The 15630-nt window shown below is 35.8% G+C and overlaps 1 protein-coding gene across 5 annotated transcripts; it reads left to right on the plus strand.

The window, feature by feature from the left end:
• Positions 1-3321: 3321 nt before the first annotated feature.
• On the plus strand, positions 3322-12612 carry LOC131034653 (zinc finger CCCH domain-containing protein 33). Of its 5 annotated transcripts, none has more exons than XM_057966217.2 (9): positions 3322-3802; positions 7521-7687; positions 7816-7878; positions 8242-8361; positions 8754-9050; positions 9714-10061; positions 10872-11189; positions 11276-12177; positions 12298-12612. In XM_057966217.2, the coding sequence occupies exons 1-7, from the start codon at positions 3670-3672 to the stop codon at positions 11145-11147; spliced, it is 1404 nt and encodes a 467-aa protein (XP_057822200.1). In that variant the 5' UTR covers positions 3322-3669; the 3' UTR covers positions 11148-11189; positions 11276-12177; positions 12298-12612. The 5 variants fall into 5 exon arrangements, with proteins under 5 accessions (XP_057822200.1, XP_057822202.1, XP_057822203.1 ...); XM_057966219.2 differs by having other exon boundaries at positions 10872-11184; XM_057966220.2 differs by having other exon boundaries at positions 9717-10061.
• The last annotated feature ends 3018 nt before the right edge of the window (positions 12613-15630 follow it).

A 15630-nucleotide genomic window follows, 5' to 3' on the forward strand; every position in this document is an offset into this window, starting at 1 on the left:
GGTTAATAGTCATAACAAATGATTGATTAAATATACTAATAAGGTTATAAGTTTATACATTGATTTGATATGGAAGATAACTAATATCTCAATCCACTTGTTAGAATGATTAATGTTCAAACACTTGTTAAACAACAACGAGGCAATCATTACTGAGCAACAAAATTGATGATTAACTATTTGCAACAATTTCATTTAAAGCCTCATTAAAGACATTGAAGTGGTGATTAGACAAAATCATAAGGTGTTATTTCAAGTTGTTAAAAAGATGGTGCTTGATGTTGAAGAGATGTGATTAGAAAAGTGATTAATAGTGACTAATATGTGTGGCCATTTGCGTGAATAGTTAGGAAAATGGTTGACATTGTTTCGAAAGGCAATAATTAAAGTTTGACAAGCAATGATTAAGATAAAGGGCAAGATATTATTACCATATATAGTGATCTTCAAATGACATGAATTAATATCAAGGGAAGAAGTTAATTTGTATTTGCTATTCAAAAGATGTGATTTATTGCTATGTGTTTATTGTTATATTATGAAGGTTGCCACAATTGAATAAAAGGTAGATTTTAATATACAAACACATTTATTTGTAAAGGATGCAACTTATGCTTAATTAACATGAAAAGGTGCGACTTGTTTAAGGAAGATGTCTCTTGAGAGAAATAGGAAGATATCAATGATATGAGGAAAATTAGATGAAGAGGGTGTGAAATATAGAATACTTTTATTTATTATTTTTTAGATTTGGGTGGCTCTACATCGGTAGCAAATAGTGAAATATGGAAGCACATAATTTAAGGATTTAAATCAGGGAAGGCTTCATTATTGGACACATATATATAAGGATATAAATTAGAAAAAGCGTTTTGACTAAGGCCTATAATATTTGTCAAATATAGGCAGAGACATATTCAAATTGTTGCATGGTTATAAAGACAACATTTAGGAGCAACAATCAATTCATTGTGAGTGACATATGAAGCAACTAAAGAAGGAATATGGATAGTAATAATATTCACTAAGTTTCTTATGTAATCAATTATCTTCAAGAAGGCAAATCTGATTCCTTCTTGTTAATAAATTGGACTTTATATCAATCTTTCTATTATAACATAAGGATCATTATAATATTTTTTTCTTATCAATTCTATAAAGATTGTTCCTTTATCGAATATGTTGCAAATCTTTAATTCGTAGTCTACAAGTGTTCCTACAAGGGACATCACATTGGCAAAATCCTGCGAAATGTTGATTTGATCTACACTACTCAAGCATCTCAATACAATGGAATATAATAAAGAGAAAAGGGTCTAATCAAATTGTGCCTTCTAAATTTTTTTGTTATTAATGTCTATGAAGAACCCATTATAGAATCTCTATGAAAGAAAGTTTGATATGAGAGATATACCAAGACTAAACCTTGGTGAGAAAAATATTATTGAGGAAGAAGCTCCATTTCTTAAGGATGGAAGAAGATGGATGTATTTTAGACCACCTATAATAATTTAACATGTTGGTGGATCAAATATATTTTGTGGGTGTGAAAATGAATGAGGAGGAAATATTTTAAATTTTGCTATGTTTGTCGCTAGAATAATGAGATAGCCTAGTCATGCCCATTGGGAGCAATTTTATCACTTTGAAGGTAGAGTATGTTATTGGTTATTTTCTTTCTAAAGTGGCAAGTAGAAATGTCTCTCTAAATACAAAAAAGGCTTTGAGTGTTTGAGAAAACTCATAGGAAAGAGGTAAGAAGAATGACAAGCAACATGAAAAATCGAAATCCAAGTCCAAGGGGAGATAGTTCTCTGATTGGGTATGGTACTATAGCAACCACCTCAATTTGTCACTCTGATGAAGGGTTGAGCCACTTATAGGACCACCAATTTGTGGTTGGAGGTGAAGTGCTCAAATGATGCTCTCCTCCATGCAACTTGATACAACCATATTATTTGTACTCATTCATAGCATTGGATTTCATGCTATTATTTAGATGTAAACACTAGATTATTTGTTATAACTTTTATATAGAATGATTGTATTCATGTATGAAAAAGGATTTATATATAAAGGAGAAAACAACTCTTTATGATTCTCTTGTAAATCAGATTTTTTTTACTTGTATCGTTTGATTTCAATAAAGACCAATAAATGTTTAACACCATAATTATGCATAAAGAAAACATATGATGAGTTTGATTCCTTAAGATCACACATTAATTATCATTATTTCATTTTATAAGATGTGTTTAGAGATCTAGTATGTTTCAACATGACAAAATTTTAGCTATAATACATGAATTTCAATCATAATGTTACTTTGCAATAAAAATTACTTAACTTCTTATAGATAATACATTCAATAAATTACATACATTTCTTACCACTTTTTATATAATTAAGAATTTGATTATGAAAAATTATTCACATATTCATTAAACACCTATGAATCTAATCGCTAGTTATACTTACTTATACACAATCTTTTGATTATTGAAAAGCTATCCACATGTTCGTTAAACCCACAAATCTAATCAATACTTTTATTTATTTATACACAATCTTTTGATCATGAAAAAGCTATCCACAAATCCATTAAACCTATAAATCTAATCGATAATTATATATATAAAACTATCCACATGTCCATTTGCAATCTTATTAATTTAACTCAAGTTATATTAGACTATGACCCACCCGAGTTAGTCAAAACTTAAGTAACAAGGTTATGACTTGTCTAAATGAAACGTAAGAGACCCAAAAACTAAACCCATAATTTTAGAAAATAAAAGTGAATCCACTCACTCATATTTAACCAAGCCCCAGGTATAAAGAATAACTATAGAGAGGAGTGAAAAGGGTTTCTTTTTCTTGGTGTAATTAAACTATAATATATATATATATATTTTTATTGATTTAATTACACTATAATATTTGCTCCCAAAATTTCACGGGATCCTGAATGTTTGAAGCAATAAAATTAATAGGGGAGGAAAAAGGCCCCCACCATACAAATAGAACAAACCAAGATATTTTTTTGAGCATAGATTAATAATTCCAAATTGTGCTTTTGTTGGTCACTTAAGCAAACAAATTAATTTAAAAAGCCAAACAATAATATTTTACAGCCAAAAAACCTTGCGCCTCTACATATTTCAGATATTCCGGGGAAAGAAAGAGAGCTGTCGGAAGCCGTCGATCTCGAGGAATCCTCGACGTGGAGAGATGTGAGTCGTCGATCTTGATAGTACTGCACGCGCGTCCCTGGCGGCTTTATAGACAATACAATCCGGGGAGTTGTGTGCGGTTTGGGAGGCTGAAAACCGCTTGGGAATACCAGGGTAATAATTGTGCAGTGAAAAAAAAAGCGAAGACGAAATGCAATGAATGGACGAATGAATGAATGAATGAAGCAACAAATGAATTTGGGGCTTCTTCTCCTCTCCACGAAAGAAAGCATTCTCTGTGGAGAGGAAAGAAACAACACGTCAATTGTTATATATATTTTTTGATTAATTGACGCCGTATCCTGCAATCGATCTGTAGATGTAAAAGAGAGATCTGCGAGAATTTGTGGAAGTTTGCACGGCGGAATTTTGATCTGGGTGTTGTAAAAGATTGTGTTTTTGGTGTGTTGGGTGGTGTGTTTTTACTTATGTTTTAATGGAATACAATGTGGGCTATGGGAGGCAGCAGCAGCAGCAGGGGAGGAGTTTTGATCCATCTGGTTCTGAGCAGCAGCAGTATGGGCGGCCCAGAGTGACATTGGCTGTCAATACCGCCGCTGGTATTGAAGGTATGCATGGATTGCTTTTTCTGGATTAGATTGTGGGTTTTGACTAATTGATTTGGTTTAGGCTTGTGGGTCACTAGTGGCATTGATTACCTGTTGGTCAATCGAGTTTAGCGAGCTTAATTGGGAGGGGTTTGTGAGTTGGGTATTGGGGAATTGGATGCACATCCATTTGCACATGCTTGGAGTAGGCTGTAGTAGAGGCCAAATGGCTTACATCGATAGTCTACATCCTTCTGCACATATCTGGAGGAAGTCTGGGCCAATCACCAGGGTGCTAATTTTCAGCTAGGTAGTTAGTTTGGGAGGTGGGTTTGGGGTAGGAAGTGGGTGATTAGAGGAGTAGGACGAGATGTTATTGATTGGGTGATTGTGTAGTTAGGAGCATTGGTAATGGAGGGTGTTGAGTGGGATTCTGGGGGTTGTGAGCTTTTAGCATTTGTTGTTAGAAGTACTGGGGACATGTGATGGTGGCAATTGCCGTAATGGGCTCATGGTTGGCAGTTTTTTCTGATCGATAGAGAAAAGTGCGAGCCGTAGCATTTGTTACTGGGACAATAGGTGGGTTTGGTGAGATGCTGGCAATCTGGTTAGGGATTTTTCCTGGTCAGCTTTAGAGTTTCAGATCCCACGGCTGTATTTGGGCAGGTCATAGGGATTGATGAGGTTTGCTGTTATGGGGATTGCTGCAATTGGTACCCCCTGCTCGGGATTTCAGAGAGGGAGGGTCACGAGCACAGTGTCCTACAGAGCAGTAGGTAAAGATGCTTGGCGAGTTCAATTGGTCTAGTCGTTGGTGGGAATTTTCGGTAAGGTTTTGAATAGGAATTGCCCTTATTTCCGTAAGAGGATTCATGCCATAGCATAAAACCTAAGCCTGGGTTTAGATACGGTTAGTCTACACACTGTAGTATTTGTGAATAATACACGTTATGATCAAGCTCACCTACGTCAGGTGGATGTAATTTGCCATCAATAAAGTGTTCCAATTAGAATTTCTGGAGCATTGCATGGATTAATGGTTGCAAATTGTAATTGACAAGGTGGTCGGAGAGTCGGATTTCTGGGTAGATGCACTAGGTAATTGATCTCGAAACAGTGGTTGAGAATTAAATGCTGTAGGGGGAGCAATATTTTAGGGCATTGGGTGAGCTTAATTAGGTCCAGTCATTGGCGGGAACTAACAATCAAGATTCAGAATCAATCCTCCCTTCCCGTGTGATCACTTGATTATAGAAATTCGTTAGTGAGCTCAATTATGTCTAGTCATTGGCAGAAATTTCTAACCAGGGTTCATAATTCTATTTACTCTTCCCTGTGAGATTAAAGTTGTCCTCGGAATTGTAATATAGAGTAACACCAGCCTTGGATTCCATCAATGAGATCGAGCACCTTAGAGCTCAGTAGGTTGTGACTGGTGGAGTGCAAGGGGAACAATTAGTGAAAAATGAATGCATTTTAGTGTTTAATCCGACAAGCTGGGTGGGGAGTTGAGCGGGACTTATTGAACACTGCATGAGTTGGGTAGTGTCACTTTTGTTTTATGGTTGCAAATTGTGGGGGAAGAGGTGATCTGAATAGGATTTCTGGGTGAATGCACTGGGCAATCAATCTGTTCGATGAAACAATCTTAATTATTCCGATACGCTGCATGGCTTGTTTGCTGTAGCTTTGGATTGGTTGAGCATAAAGTGTTTGTGCAACATAGATGAAAATGCACTGGGTGTTGAATATTAAGTGGACTAGGCCTAATAGATAGCAAGTTTTGATTGCTCAACCGTTTCAAGAAAGATCTGAGCAAAAGAAAGTGATCTGAGGGGAACTATGATTCGATAAAAAGTGTTCTGACGACGTTCTTATAGTTTACAATGTGTTTGATACCTGACAAAGTACACAGGGCATTCAATCTGTTATAGGTTAAGTGCGTTGATCAAAGCATTTAGTGGCTGCAAAACTGACAAAATGAATAGGACGCTCAATTCAAAGTGTATTTGTGTTTCAGTCTAGTTGCTTTTCTGACAATAAGTATATTTAGTTTTAAACTAGGTGGTGTTTCTGCAGGGTGTTTAGTAGGAAATCGTCCAAAAATGGATATTACTAGTGGTTAGTGCATTGTCGATGCTCAACTGTTTTTGCTAAGTTGACTAATCTACTGAATAATAATTAATGCAACGGAGGTCTGAATTATAGAAATAATGTAACCATGCAAATAATCTGTAATGGGTTTAGTGGTTGGAATTGGTCAATTTTTTTGGGTTGAAATTTGGCAATATTGAATGAATTTGTATTCTGAAATGGAGTTTGTTTAGTGCTTGGTGGGCTGCATGATTGATTAAGTGTGCCAACCACTTAGTTTGAGATGGATCTGGGCTAGAATGTTGCAACTGCTGATGTTCACCAAACAAATTCAAGTAATTGTGGTTGAGATGATTAACCTGAAATTTGTTTGACAGTAGCATAGGATGTTTTCATTAATGGTACATGGCTTTCAGATTTGTCACTGGTGCACCTGCAGGTTGACTAGTTTTTGCTTTTTCTGGAAATCAGGTTGTCAACAGTCAAGGCTTATTCTGAAACTATGTAGCAAGTAGCTGTCATTCTATCCAATTGTTGCAGTATGCTTTAAAACAAACTGGTTAAATTGGTGCTAGGGTGTCCTTTTTACAAAGGTTACCGACTGGCAAATCATCATTGACAATTGCAGCTTTTAATTATTAAATTATCAATGAGATTATCTTATTGTATCATGATTTCACATGATGGAAAACCTTACCAATGCTCAAGATTACTAATACTTTTAAGCCATTTATATGGATCAAGTAATGTCAAGGTAAGTTTGGCATGGTGTTGTTTACAATTTCCTGCTATTCAGTGTTTCCTGTCATCATCTCTCTGGAGTTGGTATATAGGCACAAGTACTGAAATTGTTACTAATACTGGGAGGATACTTGCATTAAAAGCAAATCTAGGTTTGATTTTCACTTGCAAGATGCATGATACTGTGCATTTCAGGGAGGTTTGCTGGATCAAGTGTACAGTAGATTGGTGATTCCAATCGATGAAGTGATGTGTAGAATTTTTTGAAGAGTGCATCAGGAGATTAAGATGAGAATTAGGTCCGGCTTGGTGTTTAAGAGGCTTTGAATTTTTTGGGGAGTGCATTTTGTTGTTAAAAGATTTTGGTGCAATGTTCATTGGGCTGAAATAATGAAATGCAACTAGTAAACTTAAGTTAGAACTTTCTAGTGAACAAATAAAAAATGAGTTGAGCTTGGTTTGTTGCATGTTACTATGGCTAAAGTGAACCAAGCAGATTTTGGTTATAGTTGAAACTTCAGCAGCTGCTTGATCTCATCTGTTGTCAGTGGGGGCCAGGTCTTCAGCAGCTGTTCAGGCATTGGACAGTTACGTACTAAATAATCATGTTTTAGTAGTATTTTGCTGTTTACATGTTGTGACAGTCTCAGTGAAGTTGTCCTGTGGTGCATTGATCTAGATTCTATACGTTACAGGGTAGTGTGCTGCAATTTATTATGAACAGTTAAAAATTTATATATCATTAGCTATGTCATTTGGAATCACTTTAATGAGTCCTTTACTAAATGGAGTTGTAGGAAAAATGAAATATGGGTTTTTTAGACTACTAAAAACCAGCTTACCATAGTCAATGTCATTGCATCGAAGGAAAACTGACTATGGTGTTGACATTTATATATTGCAGATGCAATGTGGCAGATGACCCTGCAACCTCAATATGAGGGTGCAGAGGCAGATATGGGCCCTTACCCAGAAAGGCCTGGTGAACCAGACTGCTCATATTATATGCGGACTGGTCTTTGTGGCTATGGCATGGGCTGTCGGTTTAATCATCCTCCAAATAGGAAGCAGGTCATTTGCTGTTTTGCTTTGTTTGCTAAATTATGTATTTGATTTGGATGTGGCTCAATTTTGAATTTGAATATTTATTGTGGGGAGAGAGTTTTGGAATTTATGTTTAGCTTCATCTGAAATGCCAGGCTACATCAGCTGCAAGAAATAAAGGTGAATATCCTGAAAGGCCTGGGCAACCTGAGTGTCAGGTACCAATTTGTGAAACTCATTGTGAAAATGAAAACTCATCTATGCTATATTTTACTGATTTTAGTAAAGATATTTTGCTTTTGTTGGAAGATTTGACTAGTCCAAAATGAAATTATGTCCCAGTAAAATTATGGACTCATCATATATTAGATGTTGATTACTCATGTTTGAGTCATAACTTGATTGGAAATAATGCTATATCTTGCATGGTAGCAAAATTCCAATAATATACAGTGTAATCTTCAATGTTTTGTCTGTTTAAGCAATTTGTTCCCATGAAATTCCTTGCAATCTTGTTGTGACTAATTTTTACTGCATTGTTTTTTTAAATCGTATTATGGTTCATAAATTGATTTTTGTAGTATTACATGAAGACGGGAACTTGCAAATTTGGTGGTTCATGCAAGTTTCATCATCCAAGAGACAAAGCAGGAATGGCTGGACGGACAACACTAAACGTTTTAGGCTATCCATTGCGTCCGGTTTGTAATATTTCTTCCTTGTTTGCAATAATTCAAGTGAATAACACACGTATTCAGATGGGATATGATTTTCCTTTTTGTAACTAAAGTTATAGTTATTTTAAGTTCACAACTTAATCTCTATGCGGCACATACCCTTGATTAGAAGTGCACAGCCAGTTTCATAATCAATGGAATGGAAATGTAACCACCATAATCTGCTACAATATTAGTTCCTAAATGCAGCTTGTTTGGTTATAATTTGGAATCCTAAGCATCTGGCATCCACTGCTTCTCTCAATGAAATTTGATTTTGCTGATATATTAATTTAGCATTTTTCTAAAACTATTTTGGTTGTCCACTTTTGAACATAAAGCTAACCATGTCTTTGGTCTTATTTATTTGACTGCAGAATGAGAAAGATTGTGCATACTATTTGAGAACGGGACAATGCAAGTATGGTGCTACTTGTAAATTTCATCATCCACAACCAGTTAGTGCATTAGTTCCAGTGCGTGGGACTTCACTTTTCACACCTGTACATTCTCCATCAACGCCTGGCCCTCAGCCTTACCCAGGAGGATTGCCAACATGGCCAATTGCAAGGGCGCCTTTTATTCAGAGCCCTCGTTGGCAAGGTCCTTCCAGTTATGCATCAGTTATTCTTCCTCAAGGACTAGTGTCAGTTCCTAGCTGGAGTTCATACCCTGTAAGCTGTTTTCTGTAATCACTTATACAAGTACTTGGCTACTTTCTATTAGCTGTTCGTCCAATCCTTATTTTACACTCAGAATATTGAAAACTGTTTTTAACTTTACCTTCCCCTTATTTCTCTTTCCTTGGAAAGGCATGTAGGCAGATATGTATTTCTTTTGTTGGTATGTATGGTATTCAAGATTCAGACAAGGATGCATAAAGAAAAGATGCTAGCTTTTTAATCTGAAGGAGTAGAGAAACCTATTGTAATATAAGTGTAGATTTTGTTTACATTTTGCTTTAGTGTGCTTTGTTGCAGATTATATGCTATTACTTCAGAATTTATTTATTGGTTTTGATGTATGTGGTCTATAATATGTGCACCTTTGACCTTATATTTTATACATTGCCTGATGGTAACATGCATTAGTGGTCAATTCTTATTGAAAATGAAGAAAAACCAGTACTGCAATACTGCAAATCTCAGAATTATCTAGTCTTTTTGTAGCCTCCTCTACAGTTGTCTGGTTTTGGGTGATTTTGTTTTTAATGTTGAATGGGCACTAATGTGCATGCTCTATAATATGTTGCAAGTATATGTCACAGTTGGGAAGGCCGTTGTTTGAGAAGTTTGAGCTATCAGACTGTTCTTTAACATGAAAGTCTGTATGTGCAGCAGGGGCAGGTAGGTTCATCTCCAGATGGTCAACAGCAAGCAATAGGAGCTGGTTTAGTCTACGGTCCGACACCCCAAACAGATCCCGTGGTTGCAGGAATTCAAGGAACATTCTCTCCTTACCCACCTGGATCACCAGGCATGGGACCTCCAACATTGCAATTGCCATCAAGCAGTACTCACAGGGAAAGCATGTTCCCTGAAAGGCCTGGTCAACAAGAATGTCAATTCTACATGAAGACGGGTGACTGTAAATTTGGCATGACCTGTAGATATCATCATCCCAAGGACAGAAGTGTTCCTCCACCAAACTGTATCCTAAGTCCTATTGGCCTGCCTCTACGGCCTGTAAGATCTTGCATTTTATTTCTAATCTGCTTTGCTTTAGCATTTTCTGTCCAATCTTGGGAATGAATGATTCATGCTTGGCTTCCTTAACGCTTGGTTATTTTAGACGTGTTTTAGTGCGTTCATCCTGCTCACTTGGAATCCTCTATTATTGTGCATTTTCTGTGGATGTGTGATTGTTTTTGACTCTTCTCTTCTACTAAAATAATCTACATTTTTTTCTACACTAGACATTAAATACAGAGTTCATGTTTACTTCTAGCCGTGATGTTGTATTTGGTGCATATGGCCATATTTTCTGTGGATGCTTCTTTGTGCTGAATTTAACTGTTGGACCAAGGCATAATTTTCAGTGATGCTTGTTTCATTTGGTGCATGCATTAAACTCATCTACCATCGGCAGCAAATGTTTACTGTTTTTTCAAGTATAGGTCAGCTTAAGATTATAAGGACCTGTCAGTCCTCCGGTCATGTATGCAAGTGTTTGCAATAGCTCAAAAATTATGTTATGTGTGGACATAATTTGGAAATGAATCTGATTTTTTTAGTTTTACTTATTTTCTTGCTGCGTGGAATTTTTATCATTAACTTGGGTTAGTTGGTACAAATGACTAAATAATTCTGGACAGCATTTTTCATTTACTCATTTCTTGCATATATACTCAGGATTATAATATTGCACGTACATAGGGAATTGTTAATATTCCTGCATTTTTTGTTCTATCCTGTTTTCCATGAACATCATCTAATTCTCTTTTCTTACCACATGGTCACACACTAAATGTCTGTCCGGACCATTTGATTTAACAGGGGGCACCAGCATGCGGTTTCTACACCCGTTATGGTATTTGCAAGTTTGGACCAACTTGCAAATTTGATCATCCTATGGGATCCTCGATACCACTGCCAATTGATGTTCCAGTTGGTCGTCATTTATTAGGATCGTCATCATCTGCTCTTGTTTCTGGTTCTTTATCTTCAGAGTTGCCTGTGGAATCTGGTGCAGGAATATATAAGGAACGTGCTTCTAAATCAGATGTTCATCAGCAGTCTTCTGGTGCTGAAGATTTAGGGGCAGATGAGTAGTGTTCCTTTCCAAGCAGTGATGGGCTCTACACTTTTTGTAAGGTTGGCAGAACTCTGATGTATTAATGTAAATCAGGTACTTGTACTGTCAACTAAGTGCATAAGCCAATCTAACATTGTCTTTTCAGGTTATCAACAAAGCAGCTGCTACACCCCCCTGATGGTTACTGGAGCTATTTGACATTCATTGAGCATTGTGCTGGAGCTCTTCATAATTGTCGATGTATGTAATCTGTCCTGAAGGCTGGACAGATTTCATTCACTGGAAAATTTATTAGCCTTTGATTTCTGCCATAAAAAAGAGATACTTTTCCAGTGTTTACTCAGGCAAACATTTCTCTTTCCTTTTTTGAATTGACGTCTTGAGCTCCATGATCTGCATATCCTTTTGTTTTCTTCAGCTTGTTTTGAGTCTCAATCAATGACTCCAATCTTCTAAGACCTTTGTCGGTTTAGTGTTTGGTAGTATTCCTTTTAGCTTATAATTCATTGTCTGTAGCTTAATATTCATTTTTACCATTTCAAATACACATCCATTACCTCCCCACAATATTTATATTCTATTTATTAGGCTTGTAGAGTTGTAATTAGTGCATTGTTTTCACTGGCCTGTATATTAATTAGAAATACCATTATCCTCTGGGAGTTGGCAACTAATGCTAATTTGGGGGAGCTGTACTTTTTGGTTGTGTAGATACTCGTAAGGTCTGAGAGTATGTTGTCCATCGGTAGTTGTGGTCTTTCCTTGTTGTATTCTGTGTCCACCATGTATAGCTCACCCATCCTCATTTCTCATCCCCTTCAAGCTATATATCTGTACTATCTTACTGCTATTATTTTATTTTTTGATTCTCAAAGGTACCTTTAAAATGTTAAAAGAGTCCATGTGATCTCTCTCTGAATTTTTAGTCTACAGTCAAGCTAATGCGTTTAGCTTGCAATTTCCTATGTCCAAATCAATGCGACCTAGTTGGTGGTGCAAGCACATTTACTGGAAGCATTGAATGGCTTCACACCCTTTTGGGTCAAGGTAATTTTTAGTCTAAATATTTTGGGTTTTGTTCATTTTATGTTGTGGCTTGTTCAACTATTTGTTGTGAAATGCTAGTTACTTAATCGTTTTGGCTCTGCTGGGTGTTTTGTGTTTCAGACCTGCAAAAAAAAAAGATTTCATATTCTTGCCAACAGCTCTTTCGAAGAAATGTATTGGAATAAGCACAGAGCCAATTAAAATTGTGTAAATTCACATGTTTTAAAGACAATTGTCAGGTTCTCTCATTTGCAAGAGAGAGAGAGAGAGAGAGAGAGAGAGAGAGAGAGGAGAGCTTGATTAAAATGATCAACTCTGGACATTTTGGAAACTCCAGTTCTCAATTATATGTATGGTTATTTTCTGCACTCGGATCCAAAAAATGAGGAACTTTTCTCAGAATTTGACTAATAACACATTTAAAATTTCAATTCATGTATTTGGTATTTTGCCCAGAGTCATGATGTCTTGCATTCAATATGTATTTACTTTCATTCATGTTGTACCTACATTGGAAACAATGTGTGGTGGGCATATGATTTATTGCATGATGCAATCATGTGTGGCTTATAAATTTATAACTCTGCAACTTTGGTGGTTCTGAAATTATAGCGTAAAGGTTAATCCATTAGAAAACATATAATTCTCTTCTACGAAATTAACCAGCATCATGGTGGTGGATATGTTGTGTTGAGGTTGAAAATCAGATTTTGATGAAATTAGTAAGTGCAATTCTAAATAGATGTGTTGAAGGGTGTACAGAACAGGACGGCAACTTGCATACGTGGAACAGGTAGGTGAGCTAATTTGGGATTTTACTAATTATTAACAATCTCAGCCTAATAAGAAATGCACTTTTGATGCAGTCTTATAACTATTATTTTGGTTTGTCTCGCTTAGTAATATGATCAGAGCTAAATGGAAAAGAGACATTTGTGATATCTAAATTTACATCTAAATAGGATAGAGCAAGAAACGAACAAGGATTCAAGAGTTAGGCTGCTTGAAGACTGCAAGGACACAGATAGAAATAGCTAGCTATGCCAGAAGAAAGGAATTAAGGGTTGTTTACATGATTTACTTGGAATGAACCCTGGGTGTAACGAAGAAGTGAGGATGGCCAGGGTCAGAAGTTGAGCACCACCAAATTTTTTGGATAAAGGGCATCTTTGACTTCCTTGGTTAAGTTGGAGTTTTGTTTTGGATTTATCAGTCAATGTTGATATTAAGTTTTATTTTTCAAGAATAGTTGTAATGGATAGTTCTAATGGTGTGAAACGCATCATGACTGGTATCTTAAGGCTATCGTTATCTATTGACCTGTCTTTTTCAAATGAATAAATTGGGAAAAAACAAGCTTAAGCTAGTTATATATAGCTTGTCCTTTTCCTACTCCATGCGAACAAAAAAAATTCAACCAACAGGCAGGGTACCGAACAACTGGGAGATTTCTTTATTTCTTTTTCCACTTCTGTTATATAGCGGCCGTCAAGAAGCAAATATTGAAGAATCGACTGTGATCATTTCTACATATTCTTGGCAGGCAAAGAAGAGATTATACAAAATTCATTTTTAATGTTATTTTATTTTAAGATTGTTGATGGAACAAATCGAGAAAATATAAATGATTTACACTTAATTGTAAGGAAAATTAGAAAGATAACTTTGGTTGTCAAATAGTCACCAATAAATGGAAGGAAAACTAGAAAGATGTCTTCATTTCTCTTTGTGTGTTTTTGTAATATATAATGTAGCCATTATCTTAACATTTTTCATGTTTAGATTTGAAATGGACTCTCTAATCTCCATAGCTATAGCCCTGTTTTCTATTAATTATTGTTAACCCAAATTGTTTTGGTTAAGTTACTTAGGGTTTTCGTAACGTGTGAAAATTGAGTAAAAATTTTAGTTACATAGATAGAATAATCACATCTAAACCTTGAGATATAGAAACTAAAAATTTCATTACGAGGATGCCATATCAACCAAATCGTCATCTTTATAGTAAATATAGTAATGTAGGTGCTCAGTAGATTAAGATGAGAGAAAATGAGGGCTTTCTTCAGGGCAAAAAAACCTCCAAGAACGTGCCAAATCTAAGCATCTCTTCGGTTATCAACATTTTCCATTTGAAAATTACATTCTTCCCAAGAGTTAATACAAGATTTGCATCTTAGGCTCAAAGCCATGAGCATGGAAGATAACCATCTCTCATTATCAACATTTCACATTGTTGCCTTGGTTTTGGTCAGCCCTTTGAAAAATAAAATATATTTCGAAGGTTTTTATTATTTCCTCCACCCTTTTTAGTTCTTGAAACCCCATCGAATCTTAATGCAACTTTCATCGCTTGGAGATTTCTATGATTTCGGTTATTTTAAGTGGTTTCTAAACCACAATTGGATCCCTACATGGTTTCCACCTCGACGAAGTTGTTAAAACTCACTCGAGTCCCACTTAAAGGCTATCCAATCAAAAAGATTTTGAGTCCATGTATCCAGTTTTTATTTTAATTTTCAAAACCTCATCGGGACTTGATAAAGTTTCCATAACCTTGTCCACTTTCGACAAGTTTCAAAATTCTTTCAAAAGAAGTCACTCTCAAAAATTAGAACTCAAGCTCTCTGTTCTTGGCTTCACAAGAGTTATAGAACCATTGTCAGTTGACAAGGTTTTCACAACCTTATTGAAGTCTGACTTGCAACTCAAAACTTTGAAAATCTTTTGCTTTTTAAAATGAGAAATTGTTGAAGACTTAACACTAGAAAGTAGAGCGAGTTTTGAGAGTTTTAAAATCTCTTTTCAGAGCTCAAGGAGGTTCTTGCAACCTTGTCGGTGTCTAATCTCAAACTAGCAACTTTGTTCCCTATCTCACTAATGATTCACAACGGTTTTAAAAGAAGAAAGTAGAAGTTAAAGATGTTTCTGACAAGGTCGCCATTCTATTTTGATCATTGTTTTTCAAACCTTTCGCCGTCAAAGAGAAGCTCATCTAGCAGCATTAATTTCCATTGACAAGGTCGAGATCATTAAATGCAGGAGTATTTAAAGGGGTAAAGTGCTTAAAAGTAAATCATTTTTACAACCACTTGCATTTTAGTTTCACAAAGAGTTTTGAAAGCGCAACAAGCAGAATTAAAGATGGAAGAATTGGCAGCTACAAAGCGAAATTCAAGGTGTAAACACAAAATTTCTTCTAAAATTGATAAGCCATTGTTTCTCTGAGTTTCTCAGCTACAATATTTTTGTCTCTAAGAGAAGTTTTTGAGTCTTTTCCCGTGGTGAAAATGCATTTTCTTGGTGAGACTTTGTTGAATTTTTTTCAAGAAATATGACACCCCCGTTTTAGTTCAATATAATCACCATGGAATACAAATATTTGGGATATGTACATCTTTCAGGCTTAACCAACACAATGCCAAAAATTGGGGATGCCTGGCTAGGGCACGTGTA

Source organism: Cryptomeria japonica, chromosome 5, assembly GCF_030272615.1.
Source record: "Cryptomeria japonica chromosome 5, Sugi_1.0, whole genome shotgun sequence".
Classification (NCBI taxonomy): Eukaryota; Viridiplantae; Streptophyta; class Pinopsida; order Cupressales; family Cupressaceae; genus Cryptomeria; species Cryptomeria japonica.